The sequence below is a fragment of the Caretta caretta genome, chromosome 1 (assembly GCF_965140235.1).
Source record: "Caretta caretta isolate rCarCar2 chromosome 1, rCarCar1.hap1, whole genome shotgun sequence".
NCBI lineage: Eukaryota > Metazoa > Chordata > Testudines > Cheloniidae > Caretta > Caretta caretta.
The window spans coordinates 166,551,984-166,572,025 of NC_134206.1; the positions used below are offsets into that span (position 1 = coordinate 166,551,984).

General features: G+C 46.7%; 1 protein-coding gene and 1 long non-coding RNA gene across 9 annotated transcripts in view; one reads left to right on the plus strand and one right to left on the minus strand.

Annotated features, from left to right (window-relative positions):
* Positions 1–314: 314 nt before the first annotated feature.
* LOC142073392 (uncharacterized) lies at positions 315–10,588 on the minus strand. Its single transcript, XR_012670242.1, has 2 exons — positions 10,452–10,588; positions 315–4,220 (listed from the first exon to the last, which is right to left on the minus strand). It is a non-coding gene; the product is annotated as an uncharacterized LOC142073392 (long non-coding RNA).
* Positions 10,589–10,624: 36 nt separating this feature from the next.
* The window catches only part of SYNJ1 (synaptojanin 1), a 107,655-nt gene continuing 98,237 nt past the window's right edge, over positions 10,625–20,042 (plus strand). For all 8 annotated transcript variants that reach the window (XM_075133093.1, XM_075133101.1, XM_075133109.1 and 5 more), the window contains exons 1-2: positions 10,625–10,729; positions 12,241–12,386. In XM_075133093.1, coding sequence (XP_074989194.1) covers positions 10,635–10,729; positions 12,241–12,386 — 241 coding nt within the window. In that variant the 5' untranslated portion in view covers positions 10,625–10,634. The remainder of the gene's footprint in view (positions 10,730–12,240; positions 12,387–20,042) is intronic.

The window sequence follows — 20,042 nt, forward strand, 5'->3', positions numbered from 1 at the left end:
TGTTACAGAGGGGAATTTTGACTCCTAAGGGAAGCAATATCTCACTATGCTCTTTACACTTAACTTTCCCTGACAGGGCACATGCTTCACAGAGCAACTACGCTCCCAAACTCTAACCTTCTGGTTGTCTTTACCCTCCCTGGAGCTAAGTTTCTATTGAGGGAGTGGCCACTTTTCCTCTTCTCTCCACCCACTTACTCCTGCCTGTACCAAGTAGCAGTAGGAGGGGTTATGCCCCTTAAAAAATAAAAATGCAGGCTTGCTGCTGACCACATTAATATAGTACACAGATTTAACCAGTGAAATAATCAGGCTGAACATTTTCAAGACAACTTTATTAGAAAGCTGCTGCTACTTACAAAGCTACAAGTTACAGTATCTTACATCAATTTGGGTTGTCAATAGCCCTGTAAATATATTAAAAGAATAACTTGTTTGGGTATGACACACACACCTGCTTTTTCATTACAGTAGAGTGATTTTTCTTAATAGATTGACAATTATAAAATGGCAGTTTATCCATATGAAGTTAACTATAGCTAACTTACATCTTTAATGAACATCAGTTTGTGCTGGCATGCTAAAAAGGCAAAACAAAAGGAGTAAAGGTCATTCTAATCTCCTTTCTTAAGATGCACGTAGGAATGAAATATTTGAAACTTTGCCAAACTTTTAAGTTTAGTTAGTGAAGGATGCAGAAACAAGTACTATGTTCAATTTCTGTTGCTGGAGGATGCAGTGAAACAACTGTATACTTTTATACTTTTTTTTTTCCCCCATAATGTATGTGGCAATTTTAAGAAAATCCTAGAATTTGACAAATGCAGAACACTGAAATCCAGCTATTTATCATTTAAGGGGCTGCTTGATAACAGGATTATCCATCTGCCCCATGTTGGTAGTGATCAAGTTGCTACATTCCGATGGTTTTCACTGCCAGCTGATGGCCTATATGAAATGAATTTTAGGGTCTCAATCCAGTTTCCTGTTTCCATATTACACTTGCCACCTTCATTGTTGTAGCAGAGAGAGCAAGGACTGAATGCAGATTGAGATGGAACTTTTTCATATCTTCAGGAGGACCTTTTGAGATTAAGATCGCTGTATCTGGAGGATAAGTGCAGAAGCTCTGATAGTGCTGATTTTCTGTTGACAAATAGGGAATTTAAATTTGTACTGCAGTCACCTTTACAGAACTGCAAATAATTTGAGCTTTATAAATACTTGAGCACACAATTCAGCTAGAGAGAACCTTATTTGTTTAAAAGTGTTGCATCTTTAGTGATAAATTAACATTTCATTCATGTAGCATTTATCTCAACGCACTTCATAAACTACGTATCTTTATGCAAGAATCATTTACTTAGCAATTCTATACAGCTATTTCTAGGGTGGGATATAATTGCACAGCACCATAGTTTAGGACATGAAATAGGACAGTATTCAATTAAAATCGCTAGCTGGATTTAAGAAAGTCCCAAGTAAATAAATACCAAATTGGCATTTGGCCAGAAAAACCTGCACTCCCTAAATTTTCCATTAAATGTTATGGGGTCTCTAGTGACCACAGGTCATTAGACCCTCAATTTTAAATTAACTGGAGGACTGTCAGGGCTGCTGGACTATTAAATCAGTCATGACTTGGGGCTAGGGGGAGATGATGTCCTGTTGAATTACTAATTCAAGCACTTGAGTGATTATTGGATTATTCTGAAAAGGAGCCTTTTGTAAGTTTAGAGCAAAGACATTAGCAATAAGAAAAGGACCTAGCACCCAAATAACAAAGGGAAGTGAAATTTGACATTGAAAAGTTGGGGGGGGGGGAATTTAGCATGCGATCTTTTCTCTCCTTCAGGTACCATTCTTTGCATGAGTTCTTAATCTGAGATTTCTCTCTCATTTACCCCAAAACTCATTCCACTGAATCTTTCAGAATGTTAGAGCCTCAAAATTATTTTAGGGAACCTGCATGGAAACATGCTGCTATGATGTAACAATGCTTTTGTATGAAGACTTTAACCTCATTTAGCTACATAATGTTGCAGTGTGCTACTACTGCATGATATAAATTTTGAAGTTATTTTTTTTCTTGAAAGGTAAACAATTAAATGTGGCAACCATACCTGTCCATTTCATAGTCACTCAAGTGGAAATTAAATATCCCATGATCACGTTTCTAAAAAATGGGGAATAAACCCAGTGTCTAAGATGGCAATCTGGTTTTAAATTTAAGTGCACAAATTAGTCATCATTCTATTTTAGAGTTAATAGTTGAGCCATAGGAGCCTGAGAGAAATGAGAACTATGACTAGGAGGCTCCATAAATTTGTAGCTGCAGATAGAGGGATAGTCATGTTTTACCTGAAACTGAGCCTCATGCTAGTCTAGTAAAATGGATGTTTTGTTACGAGAGTTGAGCATCTTTCTGCATCTAGCAAACCTCAAAAATAAATTCTGCAGTGGCATTAGCTGTGTTAGTTGCATTAGTGTGTTTCCATTAGATTGTTTAATGGCATTTAAACATTTCTGTATTTATAATTTTAAACCTTTCATTTAGAGTAAAGATGTACAAAATACATTAATCAAAGTAGAATAATAGCAAAGGGGCAAAATGAATAATAATAAAAAGGTTGACAAATTAAAAACCTGATCCAACAAATCACATAAGAATATACTCTGACTTCAGTAGGACTACTCATCTGCTTACAAATGTGTGCTTAGATGCTTTGCTGGATTCATGCCTGTGAAATCTGGTAGGGCACTCTCCATTTCGACTAGTGTTTGATGTATTACTATAGCTGCACAGAGATGCCCCAGCTAGGATTGCACACCATTTAGCTCAATGGCAGTTCAAACACTGAAGGCTTAGCTACACTTGTGAGTTAGAGCGCATTAAAGCAGCCCTGGGCGTCCACACTGGCAAGGCACGTAGAGCACACTGACTCCGTGGCTAGAGCGCTCCTGGTAATCCACCTCGGCAAGTGGAATAACATTTGATGTGCCCTGGCTGGAGCGCCGCAGCGCCATTGTGGACACCCTAGCCTGTTAATGCACTCTGATTGGCCTCCCAAAGTGTCCCACAATGCCTGTTCTAGCCACTCTGGTCATCACTTTGAACTCTTCTGCCCTGCCCTCAGGTTACCAACCATCAGACCCGCCCTTTAAATTCTCTGGAAGTTTTGAAATTCCCCTTCCTGTTTGTTCAGCCAAGTTTGGAGTGCTCTCAGTGAATCTTTCCAGGTGACCATGCCTCCACGCTCCGGGCGATCCCCAGTATGGAGCAATGGCGAGGTGCTGGACCTCATCAGTGTTTGGGGGAGGAAGCTGTCCAGTCCCCAGCTGCACTCCAGCCGTAGGAATTACTATACCTTTAGGCAGATATCAAGGGACATGATGGAAAGGGGCCATGAGCGGGATGCACTGCAGTGCAGGATTAAAGTGAAGGAGCTGCAGAATGCCTACCGCAAATCCCACGAGGCAAACAGCTGCTCCGGTGCTGCCTCCACGACCTGCCATTTTTACAAAGAGCTGGACGCGATACTTGGGGGCGACCCCACCTCCACTCCGAGCACCACCACGGACACCTCAGAGTCCAGTGCAACAAGGCAGGAGGAGGAGGAGCAAAGCAGGAGCCAGGGTGCTGAGGAGGAGGGAGACACCCAGGCATCCCTAGATGCATGCAGCCAGGAGCTGTTCTCAAGCCAAGAGGAAGGTAGCCAGTCGGAGCAGCCAGTGCTTGTGGAAGGACAAACACCAGAGGAGGTTCCTGGTAAGCGGCTTTTATTTTGGGAATGAAATTATTCAGTGCGGGCTCTTGGGGCGAGAGAGGTTAGGGCATGCATGCTTAGATGCCGAATAGGGTGTTGATGTGCTCTCACATATAGCGGTAGTTGCTCTCAGTGATCTCTTCAAAGGTCTCATCCAGAAGTTGGGCAATGCGCTTGCGCAGGTTTCTTCGCAGAGCCACTGTGGTCCTTGTCCCAGTCAGGCTAACATGTCCGCGCCACTGTGCTGTGAGGGGCGGGGGGACCATTGCTGCACAAAGGCAAGCTTCATATGGGCCAGGGCGGAAGCCACATTGTATTAGAAGACTGTCCCTTGCTTCCCAGGTCACCCTCCGCAGCGAGATATCTTTCAGGACGAACTCCTCTGGTAAATGTGGGGAGAGTGTTCAGTATAGGGGCCCCTGTAGCTGTTGGCCCTCCCCAAGGCACAGAAACCTAGAGGACAGTACAACCATGAAACAATCAGTCCCCCTTGACCCAGTGCTTACTCACCATTTTGGGGCTCCCATGGGTTATGTTCGCTCGCTTGGGGACGGGCAAATTGTTATTGTGTAGACTGTGCTTGCCCTTAGGTACTGGGAAATCATAGCTCTGTCTGGTGTGAACAACGCTCCCTCTGTTAAATGTTGCATTTTGCCCAGATGCAACCTTGAGATCTCAACCGTCCGTGTTATCACCGGCTGAAAGACTCCAACGAATTAGGAAGAAGCCACGTAAAAGCAAAGAAGACATGCTACATGAAGTCATGCAGCAGTCCCTTAACGAGAATAAAAAATTGCAGGAGTGGAGGGAAAGCGAAAGGAGGATCCGCCAGCAGAATGAGGAGCGCTGGCACAAAAGCACAGAGCTCCGGCAGCAAAGCGCAGAGCAGGGGGTGTGAAAAATCACCCCCCCTGAGCACACCAAGTCTGAGCGCTTTAAAGCGCTAGTGTAGACAGGCTCCCAGCGCTCGGAGCTAATCCCCTTGTGGAGGCGGATTACCAGGATTGCTGGGAGAGCTCTCTCCGAATGCTCACACGCGATCACACTTGCACTTCAAAGCGCTGCCGTGAGAGCGTTCCCGTGGCAGCGCTTTGAAGTTTCCAGTGTAGACATACCCTGAGTCCTTTGAGTTTACCAGGATTACTCATGTGTAAATGTTTGCAGGAGAAGGGCTTGAGAACAAGTGATAAATGATGGAAGGGCACCCAACAGACTTCTAATTTATAGTGGTAATAAATTTTTTTAATAAAGCGCATGCCAACCTTCCCTAGCCACATATCACACCACCAATAGACCTTGAGGAAGACAGGTCTTAAAGGACATTGTAAATGTGGTTGGACGTGGCCTGACCCAAAGCCCACTGAAATAACTGGGAATCTTTCCCTTGACTTCAGCATGCTTTGAAGCAGACTCTGGGAAGCCACTCCGGACGTGAGGGCATCACCCCATTAGGGGGCAGAGGACAAACTTTTCATCACCCATGAGTACGGATAAGATTATACCACGGAGGTCACAGAATCCATGACTTCCAGAGACCTGTGACATTTTCTGCTTCAGTCCCAGGGTGGCATGGCTGGAGCTCCCAGCTGCTGCGGGCGGTGGTGAGTGCTGGACCCCCGTCCCCATTTTGTCAGTTATTTTTAGTAAAAGTCAGGGACAGGTCATGGGTGTCCCTGAATTCTTTTTTTATTGCCCATGACCTGTCCTATCCTTGACTTTTAGTAAAAAGTTACTGCCCAAGTTTTCTCAGCAACCACCGGGCCAGACAGCTGTGGTGGGTTTTTAAGAAAAGCAGATTCTCCCCTGATCCCAGGACTCCAGGAGACAAGGTTTTAAAATGGGAAGAGCTGTCAACACTGCTGTAGGCTCCCCTTGTTCAGGCTGGTTTCCCAGGCCCCGCAGGCCTCAACCCCCAATCCAAGGCTGGGCTAATACCGCCCAGCCCTGACCACTCCCACTCACCTCAGGGCTCAGCTGGCCTGAGGGGGCGGGTTCCTGGCACAGTCGCTCATTTTAGACACAAATTTACCTCATATTCCCCTCCCCCTGCGGCGACCACCCCAGCCCCCCGAGTGTCCCCGCGAGAACTGTGAGAACTGTGGGGCGGCGCTGACACTGTACCCCCCAGGTTCTCTCCACAGGTACCGTTGCGGAGAGTGGACCAGATGATATGTCTGGGGCGAGAAAGCAGAAGGAGACTCCGCTGGTTGGAAGGCATGAGATGCGATGTCCTGAGGTTGGGAGTTCCACGACCACCACCCCCAAGAGGAGAAGGTGGGTGGTGGTGGTCGGGGACTCTCTCCTCCGGGGGACTGAGTCATCTATCTGCCGCCCTGACCGGGAAAACCGAGAAGTCTGCTGCTTGCCAGGGGGCTAGGATTCGCGATGTGACGGAGAGACTGCCGAGACTCATCAAGCCCTCGGATCGCTACCCCTTCCTGCTTCTCCACGTGGGCACCAATGATACTGCCAAGAATGACCTTGAGCGGATCACTGCGGACTACGTGGCTCTGGGAAGAAGGATAAAGGAGTTGGAGGCGCAAGTGGTGTTCTCGTCCATCCTCCCCGTGGAAGGAAAAGGCCTGGGTAGGGACCGTCGAATCGTCAAAGTCAACGAATGGCTACGCAGGTGGTGTCGGAGAGAAGGCTTTGGATTCTTTGACCATGGGATGGTGTTCCATGAAGGAGGAGTGCTGGGCAGAGACGAGCTCCATCTTACGAACAGAGGGAAGAGCATCTTTGCCAGCAGGCTGGCTAACCTAGTGAGAAGGGCTTTAAACTAGGTTCACCAGGGGAAGGAGACCAAAGCTCTGAGGTAAGTGGGAAAGCGGGATACCGGGAGGAAGCACAGGCAGGAATGTCTGTGAGGGGAGGGCTCCTGCCTCATACTGGGAATGAGGGGCGATCAACAGGTTATCTCAAGTGCTTATATACAAATGCACAAAGCCTTGGAAACAAACAGGGATAACTGGAGGTCCTGGTGATGTCAAGGAACTATGACGTGATTGGAATAACAGAGACTTGGTGGGATAACTCACATGACTGGAGTACTGTCATGGATGGTTATAAACTGTTCAGGAAGGACAGGCAGGGCAGAAAAGGTGGGGGAGTAGCACTGTATGTAAGGGAGCAGTATGACTGCTCAGAGCTCCGGTACGAAACTGTAGAAAAACCTGAGTGTCTCTGGATTAAGTTTAGAAGTGTGTGCAACAAGAGTGATGTAGTGGTGGGAGTCTGCTATAGACCACTGGACCAGGGGGATGAGGTAGATGAGGCTTTCTTCCGGCAGCTCACGGAAGCTACTAGATCGCATGCCCTGATTCTCATGGGTGACTTTAATTTTCCTGATATCTGCTGGGAGAGCAATACAGCGGTGCATAGACAATCCAGGAAGTTTTTGGAAAGCATAGGGGACAATTTCCTGGCGCAAGTGCTAGAGGAGCCAACTAGGAGGGGCGCTTTTCTTGACCTGCTGCTCACAAACCGGGTAGAATTAGTGGGGGAAGCAAAAGTGGATGGGAATCTGGGAGGCAGTGACCATGAGTTGGTTGAGTTCAGGATCCTGACACAGGGAAGAAAGGTAAGCAGCAGGATATGGACCCTGGACTTCAGGAAAGCAGACTTCGACTCCCTCAGGGAACGGATGACCAGGATCCCCTGGGGGACTAACATGAAGGGGAAAGGAGTCCAGGAGAGCTGGCTGTATTTCAAGGAATCCCTGTTGAGGTTACAGGGATAAACCATTCCGATGAGTCGAAAGAATAGTAAATATGGCAGGCGACCAGCTTGGCTTAATGGTGAAATCCTAGCGGATCTTAAACATAAAAAAGAAGCTTACAAGAAGTGGAAGGTTGGACATATGACCAGGGAAGAGTATAAAAATATTGCTCGGGCATGTAGGAATGATATCAGGAGGGCCAAATCACACCTGGAGCTGCAGCTAGCAAGAGATGTCAAGAGTAACAAGAAGGGTTTCTTCAGGTATGTTTCAGAGGAACAGCCGTGTTAGTCTGTATTCGCAAAAAGAAAAGGAGTACTTGTGGCACCTTAGAGACTAACCAATTTATTTGAGCATGAGCTTTCGTGAGCCACAGCTCACTTTGGCAACAAGAAAGCCAAGGAAAGTGTGGGCTCCTTACTGAATGAGGGAGGCAACCTAGTGACAGAGGATGTGGAAAAAGCTAATGTACTCAATGCTTTTTTTGCCTCTGTTTTCACTAACAAGGTCAGCTCCCAGACTGCTGCCCTGGGCATCACAAAATGGGGAAGAGATGGCCAGCCCTCTGTGGAGATAGAGGTGGTTAGGGACTATTTAGAAAAGATGGACGTGCACAAGTCCATGGGGCCGGACGAGTTGCATCCGAGAGTGCTGAAGGAATTGGCGGCTGTGATTGCAGAGCCATTGGCCATTATCTTTGAAAACTCGTGGCGAACGGGGGAAGTCCCGGATGACTGGAAAAAGGCTAATGTAGTGCCAATCTTTAAAAAAGGGAAGAAGGAGGATCCTGGGAACTACAGGCCAGTCAGCCTCACCTCAGTCCCTGGAAAAATCATGGAGCAAGTCCTCAAAGAATCAATCCTGAAGCACTTGCATGAGAGGAAAGTGATCAGGAACAGCCAGCATGGATTCACCAAGGGAAGGTCATGCCTGACTAATCTAATCGCCTTTTATGATGAGATTACTGGTTCTGTGGATGAAGGGAAAGCAGTGGATGTATTGTTTCTTGACTTTAGCAAAGCTTTTGACACGGTCTCCCACAGTATTCTTGTCAGCAAGTTAAGGAAGTATGGGCTGGATGAATGCACTATAAGGTGGGTAGAAAGCTGGCTAGATTGTCGGGCTCAACGGGTAGTTATCAATGGCTCCATGTCTAGTTGGCAGCCGGTGTCAAGTGGAGTGCCCCAGGGGTCGGTCCTGGGGCCGGTTTTGTTCAATATCTTCATAAATGATCATGAGGATGGTGTAGATTGCACTCTCAGCAAATTTGCGGATGATACTAAACTCGGAGGAGTGGTAGATACGCTGGAGGGGAGGGATAGGATACAGAAGGACCTAGACAAATTGGAGGATTGGGCCAAAAGAAATCTGATGAGGTTCAATAAGGATAAGTGCAGGGTCCTGCACTTAGGACGGAAGAATCCAATGCACCGCTACAGACTAGGGGCCGAATGGCTAGGCAGCAGTTCTGCGGAAAAGGACCTAGGGGTGACAGTAGATGAGAAGCTGGATATGAGTCAGCAGTGTGCCCTTGTTGCCAAGAAGGCCAATGGCATTTTGGGATGTATAAGTAGGGGCATAGCGAGCAGATCAAGGGACGTGATCATTCCCCTCTATTCGACATTGGTGAGGCCTCATCTGGAGTACTGTGTCCAGTTTTGGGCCCCACACTACAAGAAGGATGTGGATAAATTGGAGAGAGTCCAGCGAAGGGCAACAAAAATGATTAGGGGTCTAGAACACATGACTTATGAGGAGAGGCTGAGGGAGCTGCGATTGTTTAGTCTGCAGAAGAGAAGAATGAGGGGGGATTTGATAGCTGCTTTCAACTACCTGAAAGGGGGTTCCAAAGAGGATGGCTCTAGACTGTTCTCAATGGTAGCAGATGACAGAACGAGGAGTAATGGTCTCAAGTTGCAGTGGGGGAGGTTTCAGTTGGATATTAGGAAAAACTTTTTCACTAGGAGGGTGGTGAAACACTGGAATGCGTTACCTAGGGAGGTGGTAGAATCTCCTTCCTTAGAAGTTTTTAAGGTCAGGCTTGACAAAGCCCTGGCTGGGATGATTTAACTGGGAATTGGTCCTGCTTCGAGCAGAGAGTTGGACAAGATGACCTTCTGGGGTCCCTTCCAACCCTGATATTCTATGATTCTATGATTCTGCAGGCAGGGGCGGCAAGTTATATGGGCTCATGGTGCCCGGGCTCCACCAATATTCAGGTCCCGGCTCCACCAGTGTTTGGGGCCAGGTCTCTCCCCCGGCCCTGCCTGCCGCTGTCACACACCTCCCCCGAGTGTTCCCCGGCCCCCACTTGCTGCCCCCGCTCACCGCTCCAGAGCCTGCAGCTCACGCTGACTCTGCTCTGCTGGCTTCCAGCATCAACTGCTGCTGCAGGGATCTAGTGCCCCTGTCCACTGGGGCCAGGGCAGGCTGCCGTTCCGTCCTAGCCCTGAGCCTCTCCAATGCCCCAAACCCCTCATCCCCAGCCCCAGACTGAGCCCTCACATCCCCCCACACCCAAACCCTCTGCCCCAGCCCTGAGCCCCTCCCACACCCCAAACCCCTCATCCTCAGCCCTCACCCCTGCACCCCCTCCTATCCCTAAACTCCATCCCAGAGCCTGCACCCCTCACCCCCACCCCTTGCCCCAGCCCAGAGCCTGCACCCCTCACCCCCCCTGCACACCCACCCTCTGCCCCAGCCAGGAGCCTGCACCCAAACTCCCTCCCAGAGCCTGCACCCCTTGCCCCATCCCAGAGCTTGCACCCAGCACCCAAACTCCATCCCACAGCCTGCACCGTGGACCCCTCCTGCACCCTAATCCCCAGCCAAGGGCCTGCACCCCAGACCCCCTCCCCCACCCAAACTCCCTGCCAGAGCCTTAGGCAGGTGGGGAGGCGGAGTTTGGAGGGAGGGCCGGTGGGTTCTGGGCACCACCAAAATTTCTACAAATCTGCTACCCCTACCTGCAGACTGAGGCGCGGAGGGGGTGTCTCGCGCGCCCCTCCGCTTGGAGGCTCGTGAGCGCCTACATACGTGACAGCGAGGCAACGGCCCCAGCTCCCCGCCTCGGGCTCCCACCGCCACGCGCAGCTCAGCTCTCCCTCCTCCCCCGCCCCCCCCCCCCACTTCCGGCCCCGGGCGGCGCAATGCGGAAGAGATGGTCGGTCCAGAGCGGAAGTGAGGTAGCCGCTGTCGCCGGCAGCCGCAGCAGGAGGCGCCCCTGGAGGTGGCGGCGAAGCCGGTGAGGGGCTGGGGCCTGCGGGGGACGGGGACGCTGTCGGCAGGGGCAGGGGCGAGGTTGCGCGGCTCAGCCCCGGGTGCGACCGGCGCGGGGCTGAGGGAAGTGGCGCCGCAGCAGCTGCACAAGATGGAGGATCCTTGAGCATCAGCGACACCCGCTCGGCCTGTCTGTCTGTCTGTCTGTCTGGTGGGGGAGGTATTTGGGTCTGTCCGGGTCCGTCCGTCCCCGGGGGAGGGGCAGGGCCGCTTATCTCCCAGCTCTCGGGTTTGCCTGTCCCTGCCTTGGGGGCTCTGCGTCCCCCCCCGCGTGAGCTGTTCACCGCGCACGGTCCCCGGGCATTATCCCAGGGAGCCCCGAGGGGGCCGGTCCGGGGTGAGCTCGCCCGCGTCTCGTCCCTTCCCTTCCCCTCCCCGCCGCTCCGGCCCTGCCGCTCTTCCTCCGCGGCCCTGGGAGGGGAATAATCCGAGCTTGGGCTGCCGCTGCTGCCCGGCGTCCCATCCGAGCATGGCAGCGTGCTCTGTGCCCGCTGGCCCCCTGTGAGGAGATAGGTAAATATCGGGCCCTTTCGAGAGAAGGGAATTGAGAAATGGAGAGGTCCAGGCGGTACTGCTAGGATAAAAGGTAATCCAGATGCTTTTAAAAGGCCTGATCCTTGTTACTAACAAGGCCTTAGATTGCTAAAATAGAGTGTTCTTTATTTTATTTGCTTTTCCCCTTTTGTACTTTTTCCCCTTTCCTTTTTGTTTTGTGTGATTAAAATTAGCCTAATGACTCTGAGTTCACTTTTATTTATAGTCTCATCTTCTGGTTTCTAGTCAATTTCACTAGCCCAGTGTCATAATGATTGAGTCATAGTAAATACTATAGGGGAAGGTTTAAATCCAAACAAGCAACAACAAAAACCTGCATCCATTAAAATGACAGTAGTGCCAAAAAACATGTCTGTCATCACTAAGTTTTGTAAAAATAAACTGCTTTTGGCCTTAAACCACTGGCAGAGTCCCTTTGGTCAGAGTCACTACTAGAGCTAAAAATTGAACCTGTCTGGGCTCCTAGTCACCCACTTTCATCATTAGGTAGTTGTCACTCTTTTTGTTCAGTGTGGTATGTTTGTCAATGACTCCCTCTTATCCAAGAAATCATAGTCTGTTAAATAAATGTATGTGGAATGTTTTTTGCTAACCTGGTGAAATCTGCAAATGAGCTCTTTTAAAAGTTGCTTATTTAGGTGCTTGTGTTCTAAAAGCCAACTCATTGTAATGCTTGTCTATAAATTATCCCTTGAATACATTTTTCTGAGCAAACTGAGCTTTAGCCGAAATCATTCAGTCCTTGTGTGGGTTCTGTCTGTCTTTCTCATGACATGACATGTCTTCACCCTTCTTCTCCACACCACCCCCAATTAGATACTCTCTTAAAATACCTGAGTGAGGCTAAGAATTGGGACTGCTTTGCAGTGAGAACCCTGAAGGTACAGGAAGCTTTCACTAACATGGTCTTGTATTGGACAGGGCTGCCTCTGATAAAGGAAAAATGGCTTTCAGCAAAGGATATCGTGTCTATCACAAACTGGATCCACCTCCATTCAGTGTGATAGTGGAAACCAGAAATAAGGAAGAGTGCCTCATGTTTGAGTCTGGAGCTGTGGCTGTCCTCTGTAAGTCAATATGTTTTATTAAGTACAATGTGAAAAGTTGACTGACATGAAAATGCATTCTATCAAGTTTATTTTTATTTTTACTTAACTCACAGAAGATGACTTGTTACATCACATAGTCTGTTCTTTTCCTAGTGTTAGATGATTCTCTTTTATACAGTAACTAGTGTTCAGTCTACTTTAAAATGAGTAAAATGGCAAGGTTTTTCTACCTGCTTAAGAGAGAATTCTACAGTTTAAATGACTTTATTGTCAGTTTGTGTTGCCTGACATTTATCCTACATTTTTCCTGTATTAATTTAATCCCATTACTCCTAGTTATATTTTGTTCATCATAATACAAATTCCTCTTCCTCTGAGAGTACGACATGCTGTTATTTTTCAAACTAATCAGCTGTATTTCCTCACAAAAATTCCATATTTCTCATTTCTATTTATTTTCTAAATTTATTTGTTCTCTCTGATCTCTGATGGTTTTCATTTCTTCATCTTCAGTTTTGTTTGTATTATTGCTTTGTCTTGTTACATTCTATAATAATATATTGTCCATTTCCGTTTCTGAGCCCTGTTAAGAAATCACAAACTTGCATATGTGCAATACATCTTAGATTACTAGTAAGTAAAATTTTTTTGAAGAAAACTATTTTTACTAAGCAGTTGCTTTTATAAATATTCAGTGAAGATCATATAAAATGATCAGTGTAATTTTCACATGAAAATATTCACTGATTAAATGATTCAAAAACAATCTCTTATGAGTGTTTGGCATCTGCAGAATGACTTTTAGTAGATGCAGTTGTAGGTCTATAAGCCATTTCAAGGCCTCTTTTGTGGTATGGTGAGTATCATCCATTTCACTTTTGAATCCATGTTTGGGGCACTGAATTATGATGTGTGTGATGGTTTGGATGTTCTCATGTTGAATGTTGCATGAAAGTAAGTCTTTGATTTTACACTTGTGCATCAAGTAGTTGTGTCTTCCATGGTTTGTTCAGATGCAGCTTGATGTGGTCCAAAGTCTGCATGGCAGGTTGAAACCGGGAGGGCGGCTTGTTGGGTCATTAATAATAAGCTTGGTTGGAATGGTAGATGGGGTCCAGATGCTTTGTCGTTCCCAGGCCGGATCCATAAACATGAGGTGGTCATGAGTTTTCATGATTTCAGGCATTGTTGGGGCATGTTATCCATAATCTGCCAGATGGGAACATCTGGGTAGTTTTTGGTGCATTTAAGTTCTTGTGCTGTGGCTATATCTCAATGGATAACTCAATGGATGTTTGCCAAATACAAAGCCATGGTAGAGGTGTTGATTTTGGAGTTCCCGTGATGATTCACATGGTCTGATTCAGCTGCCTGTCCACAAGTTGGGTATGGAAACGTCTCGTCTACACCGGTGCACAGTACTCTGCAACTGAGTATGCCAGGGCCCAGGCCAATGTTTGTTGCACTGGGGCAGCTGATCCCCAGCTTGTTCTCACTAACTTCTGAATAATGTTGATGTGAGTCTTTGCTTTAGTTTAGAGGCTACTTTTTAAAGATAGTCGTGAAAGGTGAGTGTATGGTCAAGAATGACACTGAGATATGTTTGCTTTGGGTCATAATACACAGTTTCACAACAAAACTCAACTGTTAGTGTTTTGTGCGATTCTGTTGTCAAGATGGAAAGTAGAGACTACCTATTTGCTCCGATTTGGTCTCAGCTGCCACTTGCCTCCATGATCTTAAGGTCAGATGTAAAGGTCACTTCAAATTCTCTAAAGCTATGGGCCTGAATTGTGAATACCAAATCATCAGAATACACAAACGTCTGCGCTATCATTTCAGGCGTATCACTCATGTATATATTGAAGAGTGTTGGAGCAAGTACAGAGCCTTGTGGTAACCCATTATTCAAAGTGAGCAGCTTGCTGGCTTGACGTCTGAGGTATATGCTCATGGTATTCAGCAGCCTGAAAATCCACGCACAGAGGATCTCTTTGGTCTGCTTCAGTAGCAGACAACCCTTCCAGACTGTCATATGCTGCTGACAGATTGATGAAAGCAGTATTGGTTTTGAATTTTTAATGGAATATAGCTTTGATTTTGTAGTGAGGGCCAGGACCTGGTCACAGCAACTTCTGTGCGGTCCAGCTTGCTGCTTGGGTTGGTTTGTGTCCACAGTGGGCCCAATTTGGTTTAGAATCATATGCTCCATCACCACGTAGGTGGCCCTTGAGGGAGATTAGCCTGTAACTAGAAAGGTGATCTGCAGGTCTTCCAGGCTTTAGGAGTGCAATAACCTTGGCTTTTCTCCACACACGGGGGAATTCACTAGTCTTCAGGATGTTGGTGAACAGTTGCATCATCTATTTCCATGCTAGTGGACTCAGGATGGATACCATCTTTTCCTGTTGCTTTTCCCAATTTCTTGGCTGTATTGATCTCCTTACTTGTGAATGGTCCAGACCATTGAAATGCTGGAGGGCATGTGGATGTCACCTGCCAAAGTCAATGGTGGACTTGTCTGCGATACTGTTTGTTCACTGGGTGTTTTAATGTCCACAAAAGTTGAGCAGTGAGGGCATTGGTTTTTCATCTGCAGCCTAGTGGCATGTGGGGATTTGCAGCCCCCAGGTGTCTCAGCAAGTTCTAGGCATTTCTGCTCGAGTGTGTGAAGTTTAGACCTATGCATTCAAGCCATTGTTTCTGCCTTGCTGGATCCAGTGATGCCAGGAGGACTTTTCCAATTTCTAGGTCTCTACAATCATCATATTTGTGGCGGAGCTTGTGATGCTGTGTACCTCAGGGGAACACCCTGTACCCCCCCCCCCATGTTCATCCCTATAATATGATTGTGTGGTATCCAATGCATTTTGTCATGTCGGGTGTCTTCGGAAGGCTCATGATGCACTGAGCATTGTTGTTACAGTAATGTTATAGGTTGTAATTTTATGTACATGGTTCTGAGACTGAAAATGTGTCCTCATAGCTTAAAACAAGCCCAGGCAAAAACTCTCCAGGAGCAGAGGCCCAGGCAAAAACTCTCCAGGGGCATTTCACGCCTCATCAGGGCATGTATGGGACAAACCCAGCCCAGCCTCACAGGGACAAAGGACACTGGCCTAGGCAGCAACAAAGGATCTGTTGGACTCTCGAGTGAGTCACCCCCCGCCCCCACTTCCCTTGGTCAATTTGGGACTACGATGAGGTAATGCTCACCTGAGTCTGAAGGGGGGGGCACAAAGCCAAGAGGGAAGAAAGGACATGATAAAAGGGAGAGAGGTTTGCCATGCTCTCTCTCTCTCTTTCTCTCCCACCTCCATCTACAAACACCACCACCAAGCGACTGAAGCACTGATCAAAGGGGAGAGCCTGGCTGAAGAGCAACGAGCCAGCCTGTGGTGAGAAGCATCTAAGTTTGTAAGGGTTAAGATCAGCTTAGAATGCATTTGCTTTTATTTCATTTGACCAAATCTGACTTGTTGTACTTTGACTTATAATCACTTAAAATCTGTCTTTGTAGTTAATAAATTTGTTTTTTTATTCTACCTGAAGCAGTGCATTTGGTTTCAAGAATATCAGAGATTCGCCTTGGGATAACAAGCCTGGTGCATATCAATTTCTTTGTTAAATTGACGAACTCATATAAGCTTGCAGCGTCCAGCGGGCATAACTGGACAGTACAAGATGGAGGTTCCTAGGATTGTGTCTGGGACCGGAACTATTGGCTAGTGTCATTCGGTTGCACAATCCAAGCAGCGGCTGGCCAAAAGCACACATTCGCGTAGCTGGGAGCAGTTTACATGCTAGAGGCTGTGTGTGAACAGCCTGGGAGTGGGGTTTCTCACAGCAGAGCAAGGTAAGGCTGGCTCCCAGAGTCGAGGATTGGAGTGACCTAGCAGATCACCAGTCCAGATAACACCAGGAGTCTCTGCAGTCCAGCATGGAGTGTACGATGATTTGAGTCCCTGGGGGATGTTCTTCTTTGCGGTGGAGATTAAGAGTGCAGTAAAAGTCAAGGTCAAAAGTCTTCAGCGTTGGAAACTGTGGGAGATTGTGTTGTCCACAGTCATAGTAAGAGCGGCCCAGTCTGCTTCTTTGACGTTCAGGCACAGTGCTGATTTTGAGTAGAGAACATGCCAATATCGTTCAGTATTGGTCAGGGCTGGCTGTTCTGGAATTCACTGAAGATCATCTGTGATGCTGGTATCGGTGTGCCTGTATCATCTTTAGAGATGAATGACAGGTCAGGGCAATATCGTCTACCCCAGGGATCTCAAACTCAAATGACCATGAGGACCACTTGAGGACTAGTACGTTGGCCCGAGGGCCGCATCACTGACCTCCCCACCCCCGCTGCCCGGCCCTGCCCCCACTCCACCCCTTCCATGAGTCCCCACCTCTTCCCACCCCTTCCCCGCCCCCATTCCAACCCCTTCCCCGAAATCAATGTTTGGTTGCATGGCTGGAGTCTGCCCGGGAGCTGCAACTCTGGGCGTGAAACTGACACCGCAAGGAACTGAGTTCTCAGAAGCTGCCCTTAAATCCCAGATGCTGGCCCTTCTCCCCAAATGCTTGCACTCCCTCATGGCCCTAGTCCACTGAAACCCTCTCCCCGCACCTTTTGGTCTCTTACCTCCAGTGGTGCATGTAGCTCAATCATGCAGCCTGCCCTGCTCACCTGCCACCGCGGTCCTAGTGCTGGAGAGAACCTGGATTCCGTGTTGTTGTTTCGATTCTGTGATTCCATCCGTGTTCACGTTAATGAGGATTTTATAGAGCCCCACCGTGGTAGAAAGTCCTCCTTTGCTCATTGCAGGCAACTGAAGAGTGGAGACAGCCTCCCACTCACTTCCCTTGTTGATTCACTAGAGAGGTGCAGGGAGGGAAGTCATCTTCCTGATCAGATTGCTGCTCTCACTATAATGCAAAAATATTTCATGAGAACTCTTATTTTAAAAAATTGAAATGTATAAGTGCTTTTGTTTACTAAATGGGATATAATTATATGGCAGCCTCCAACTAAACTCTGAACACAGGAGCTGTAGATATGCTGATGTTTACTGCTCAAGCTCTGAGAGCAGTGGTTTTCAACCTGTGGTTCGCAGACCTCTGGGGGTCTGCAGACTGTGCCTCAGATTTCCAAAAGGTCCAGGCCTCCATTTGAAATTTTTTAAGGGTTCCCAAAAAAAAAAGGTTGAAAACACTGTCATAGAGCAGCAGTTCTCAACCAGGGGTCCACAGCTGGAGTCCTGGCTCTCCCCCCACTGGGCCCTGGAGTTTTTATAGTATGCTGGAGGTCGGGCCTCCGAAATAAAAATGTTGAGAACCTCTGGTTTTGGGAACCTTAGAGAGAGCATGTTTGTGGGCTCCCTGCAGAGCAATACAAGAGAGTGTGATCGCTTCATGGTAATGAATGATTAGAACAGGGGTTCTCAAACTGGGGGCTGGGACCCCTCACGGGGTCGCGAGGTTATTACATGGGGAGTCACGAGCTGTCAGCTTCCACCCCAAACCCTGCTTTGCCTCCAGCATTTATAATGGTGTTAAATATACAAAAAAGTGTTTTTAATCTATAAGGGGGGTTACACTCAGAGGCTTGTGATGTGAAAGGGGTCCAACTGAAAAGCCTCTGAGTCTTTTAAACCCTTTCAGGTGGCATTTTAAAGGTAAATTGGATGGAGAAGGTTAATACTTTTATCCCTTCCTTTCTAACTGGGAGGGTGATGGGCTTCTGCTAAGATGGCATTTAAAGGGGTCCAGTAGGTTTGCATACCTTTCTTCTGTTCCAAGTTCAAATCCTATTTCAAAATCTGTGTGTTCTGGAAGGTGCAGTGTACTGTGAGGCTGGCAGTACTGGAGCTTGTAAATTTCTTCTAATGCTCAGTACATTTCATTTGAATGTGTAGTGCAGGGGTTGGCAAACTTTCAGAAGTGGGATGCCGAGTCTTCATTTATTCACTCTAATTTAAGGTTTCGCGTGCCAGTAATACATTTTAACGTTTTTAGGTCTCTTTCTATCAGTCTTTAATCTATAACTAAACTGTTGTTGTATGTAAAGTAATTAAGGGTTTTAAAATGTTTAAGAAGCTTCATTTAAAATTAAATTAAAATGAAAGCCCCCCCCCCCCCTCCCCGGTCTGGTGGCCAGGACCTGGGCAGTGTGAGTGCCACTGAAAATCAGCTCACGTGCCACCTTTGGCATGTGTGCCACGGTATGCTACACCAGGGGTAGGCAATCCTTGACACTACACGTGCCCAAGAGTTATGGTTATTAATGGAGTTGTGGAGAACATAAAACTACATTTCCTATTGCTGTGCATTTTAAATCCAAGCCACAACCATGTATTCATGTTTAATGTATCATAATTTGGGACTATGAGGGAAAAATCCTTTTCTACAGTTTATTCTGCAGTGCTGCCTGCTATGAATTCTACAAAAAGTTACTTTGTCAGTAGCACCCAGCAAAAGTATAGTGTGTGCTTTCTGTAGTTTGAGCTGATGCTGTACTGGATTTAAATGGGAATGTGCTTTTGATTTGGCTACACCTGCTAGTTGTTTCAGCTACACTTTCCAGTTGTTTAGGCAGCTTTTCTGTAGACACTCTTGCAATGAAGAAGACAGAAGAAAGGACAGTTTCCCTTGCTTGCATGGTGTGTGGAACATCTAGAAGCTTCTGGATTGGAATGGAGAGCTTTTGCTTATTTCCTTCCTTGTGACTGGAGATTTGGAGCAGTAGTGCATTCCGTAACTTCCCCCCAACATAAAGGGTGCACAATTGCTGCTATTTCTGAAAAATTAAAAAAATATACATTTTGAGGAACTGCTGACTTGTGGATAAAAAGAAGCCTTCAAAAGAGAGAATAAAAAATGAAAGTTGAGGTCTGGAATTGGATTCTAGTTCTCTTCTGTTTTCAGTTCAAGGCTCACCTCTAAAGCTTCAAAAGATTTTGATCCAGCAACTTCAGTGACCATCTCTATTCATGACTAGTCATGACAGCTACACTTTCCTTGGACAGAGCTGCTTGCAAAGCCCACGACAAAGAGCTTGAAAGATAAAACATTCTTAGTTAAGAGGGTTCACCTGTAGAATAATTTTCTGAAAGATATCTGCCTGATTGATACTCTTCACAATATGCTGCAAGATGCTTCTTTTTGACAAAGCATTTGCACCATAACCAGGATAATAATTATAGATGACTTCTAGAAATTTTATTTTCCCAATAGATGTTCTGTTAATCAGGAAGGGAAGAAGAGTAGAAAACTCCAGTAGGTCTGCTAAGTAACTAATAATGCAGTTTTATTTTTGGAGGGAAGGGCTCAGATCTGTGTTGTACACTATAGAAAACAAGAGGAAGGAAGATGGTTAGTTCTTAAATTGAGACATAGTTTCAAATTCTTAGGAATCAAACAAGACTATTTAACATTAGGTCACTTGTTCTGATTAAATAATGAAACAGTGATAACTTAAAGAAAATAACTTCAGATTCAAAATCTATATCTGGCAGCTTCATGAATCCAGATTCATTTTGTATCTACAGTTTAGAGGGATTAAATTATAGATGCAGCCAAGAGGAAGAGAAATACTTTGCATTAATGGATTTTCCCCCTCGGACTTAAATGTAACTATTCAGAACGAAGAAAAATGTTTCTTTGAGGGATGAATTAAATAAATAA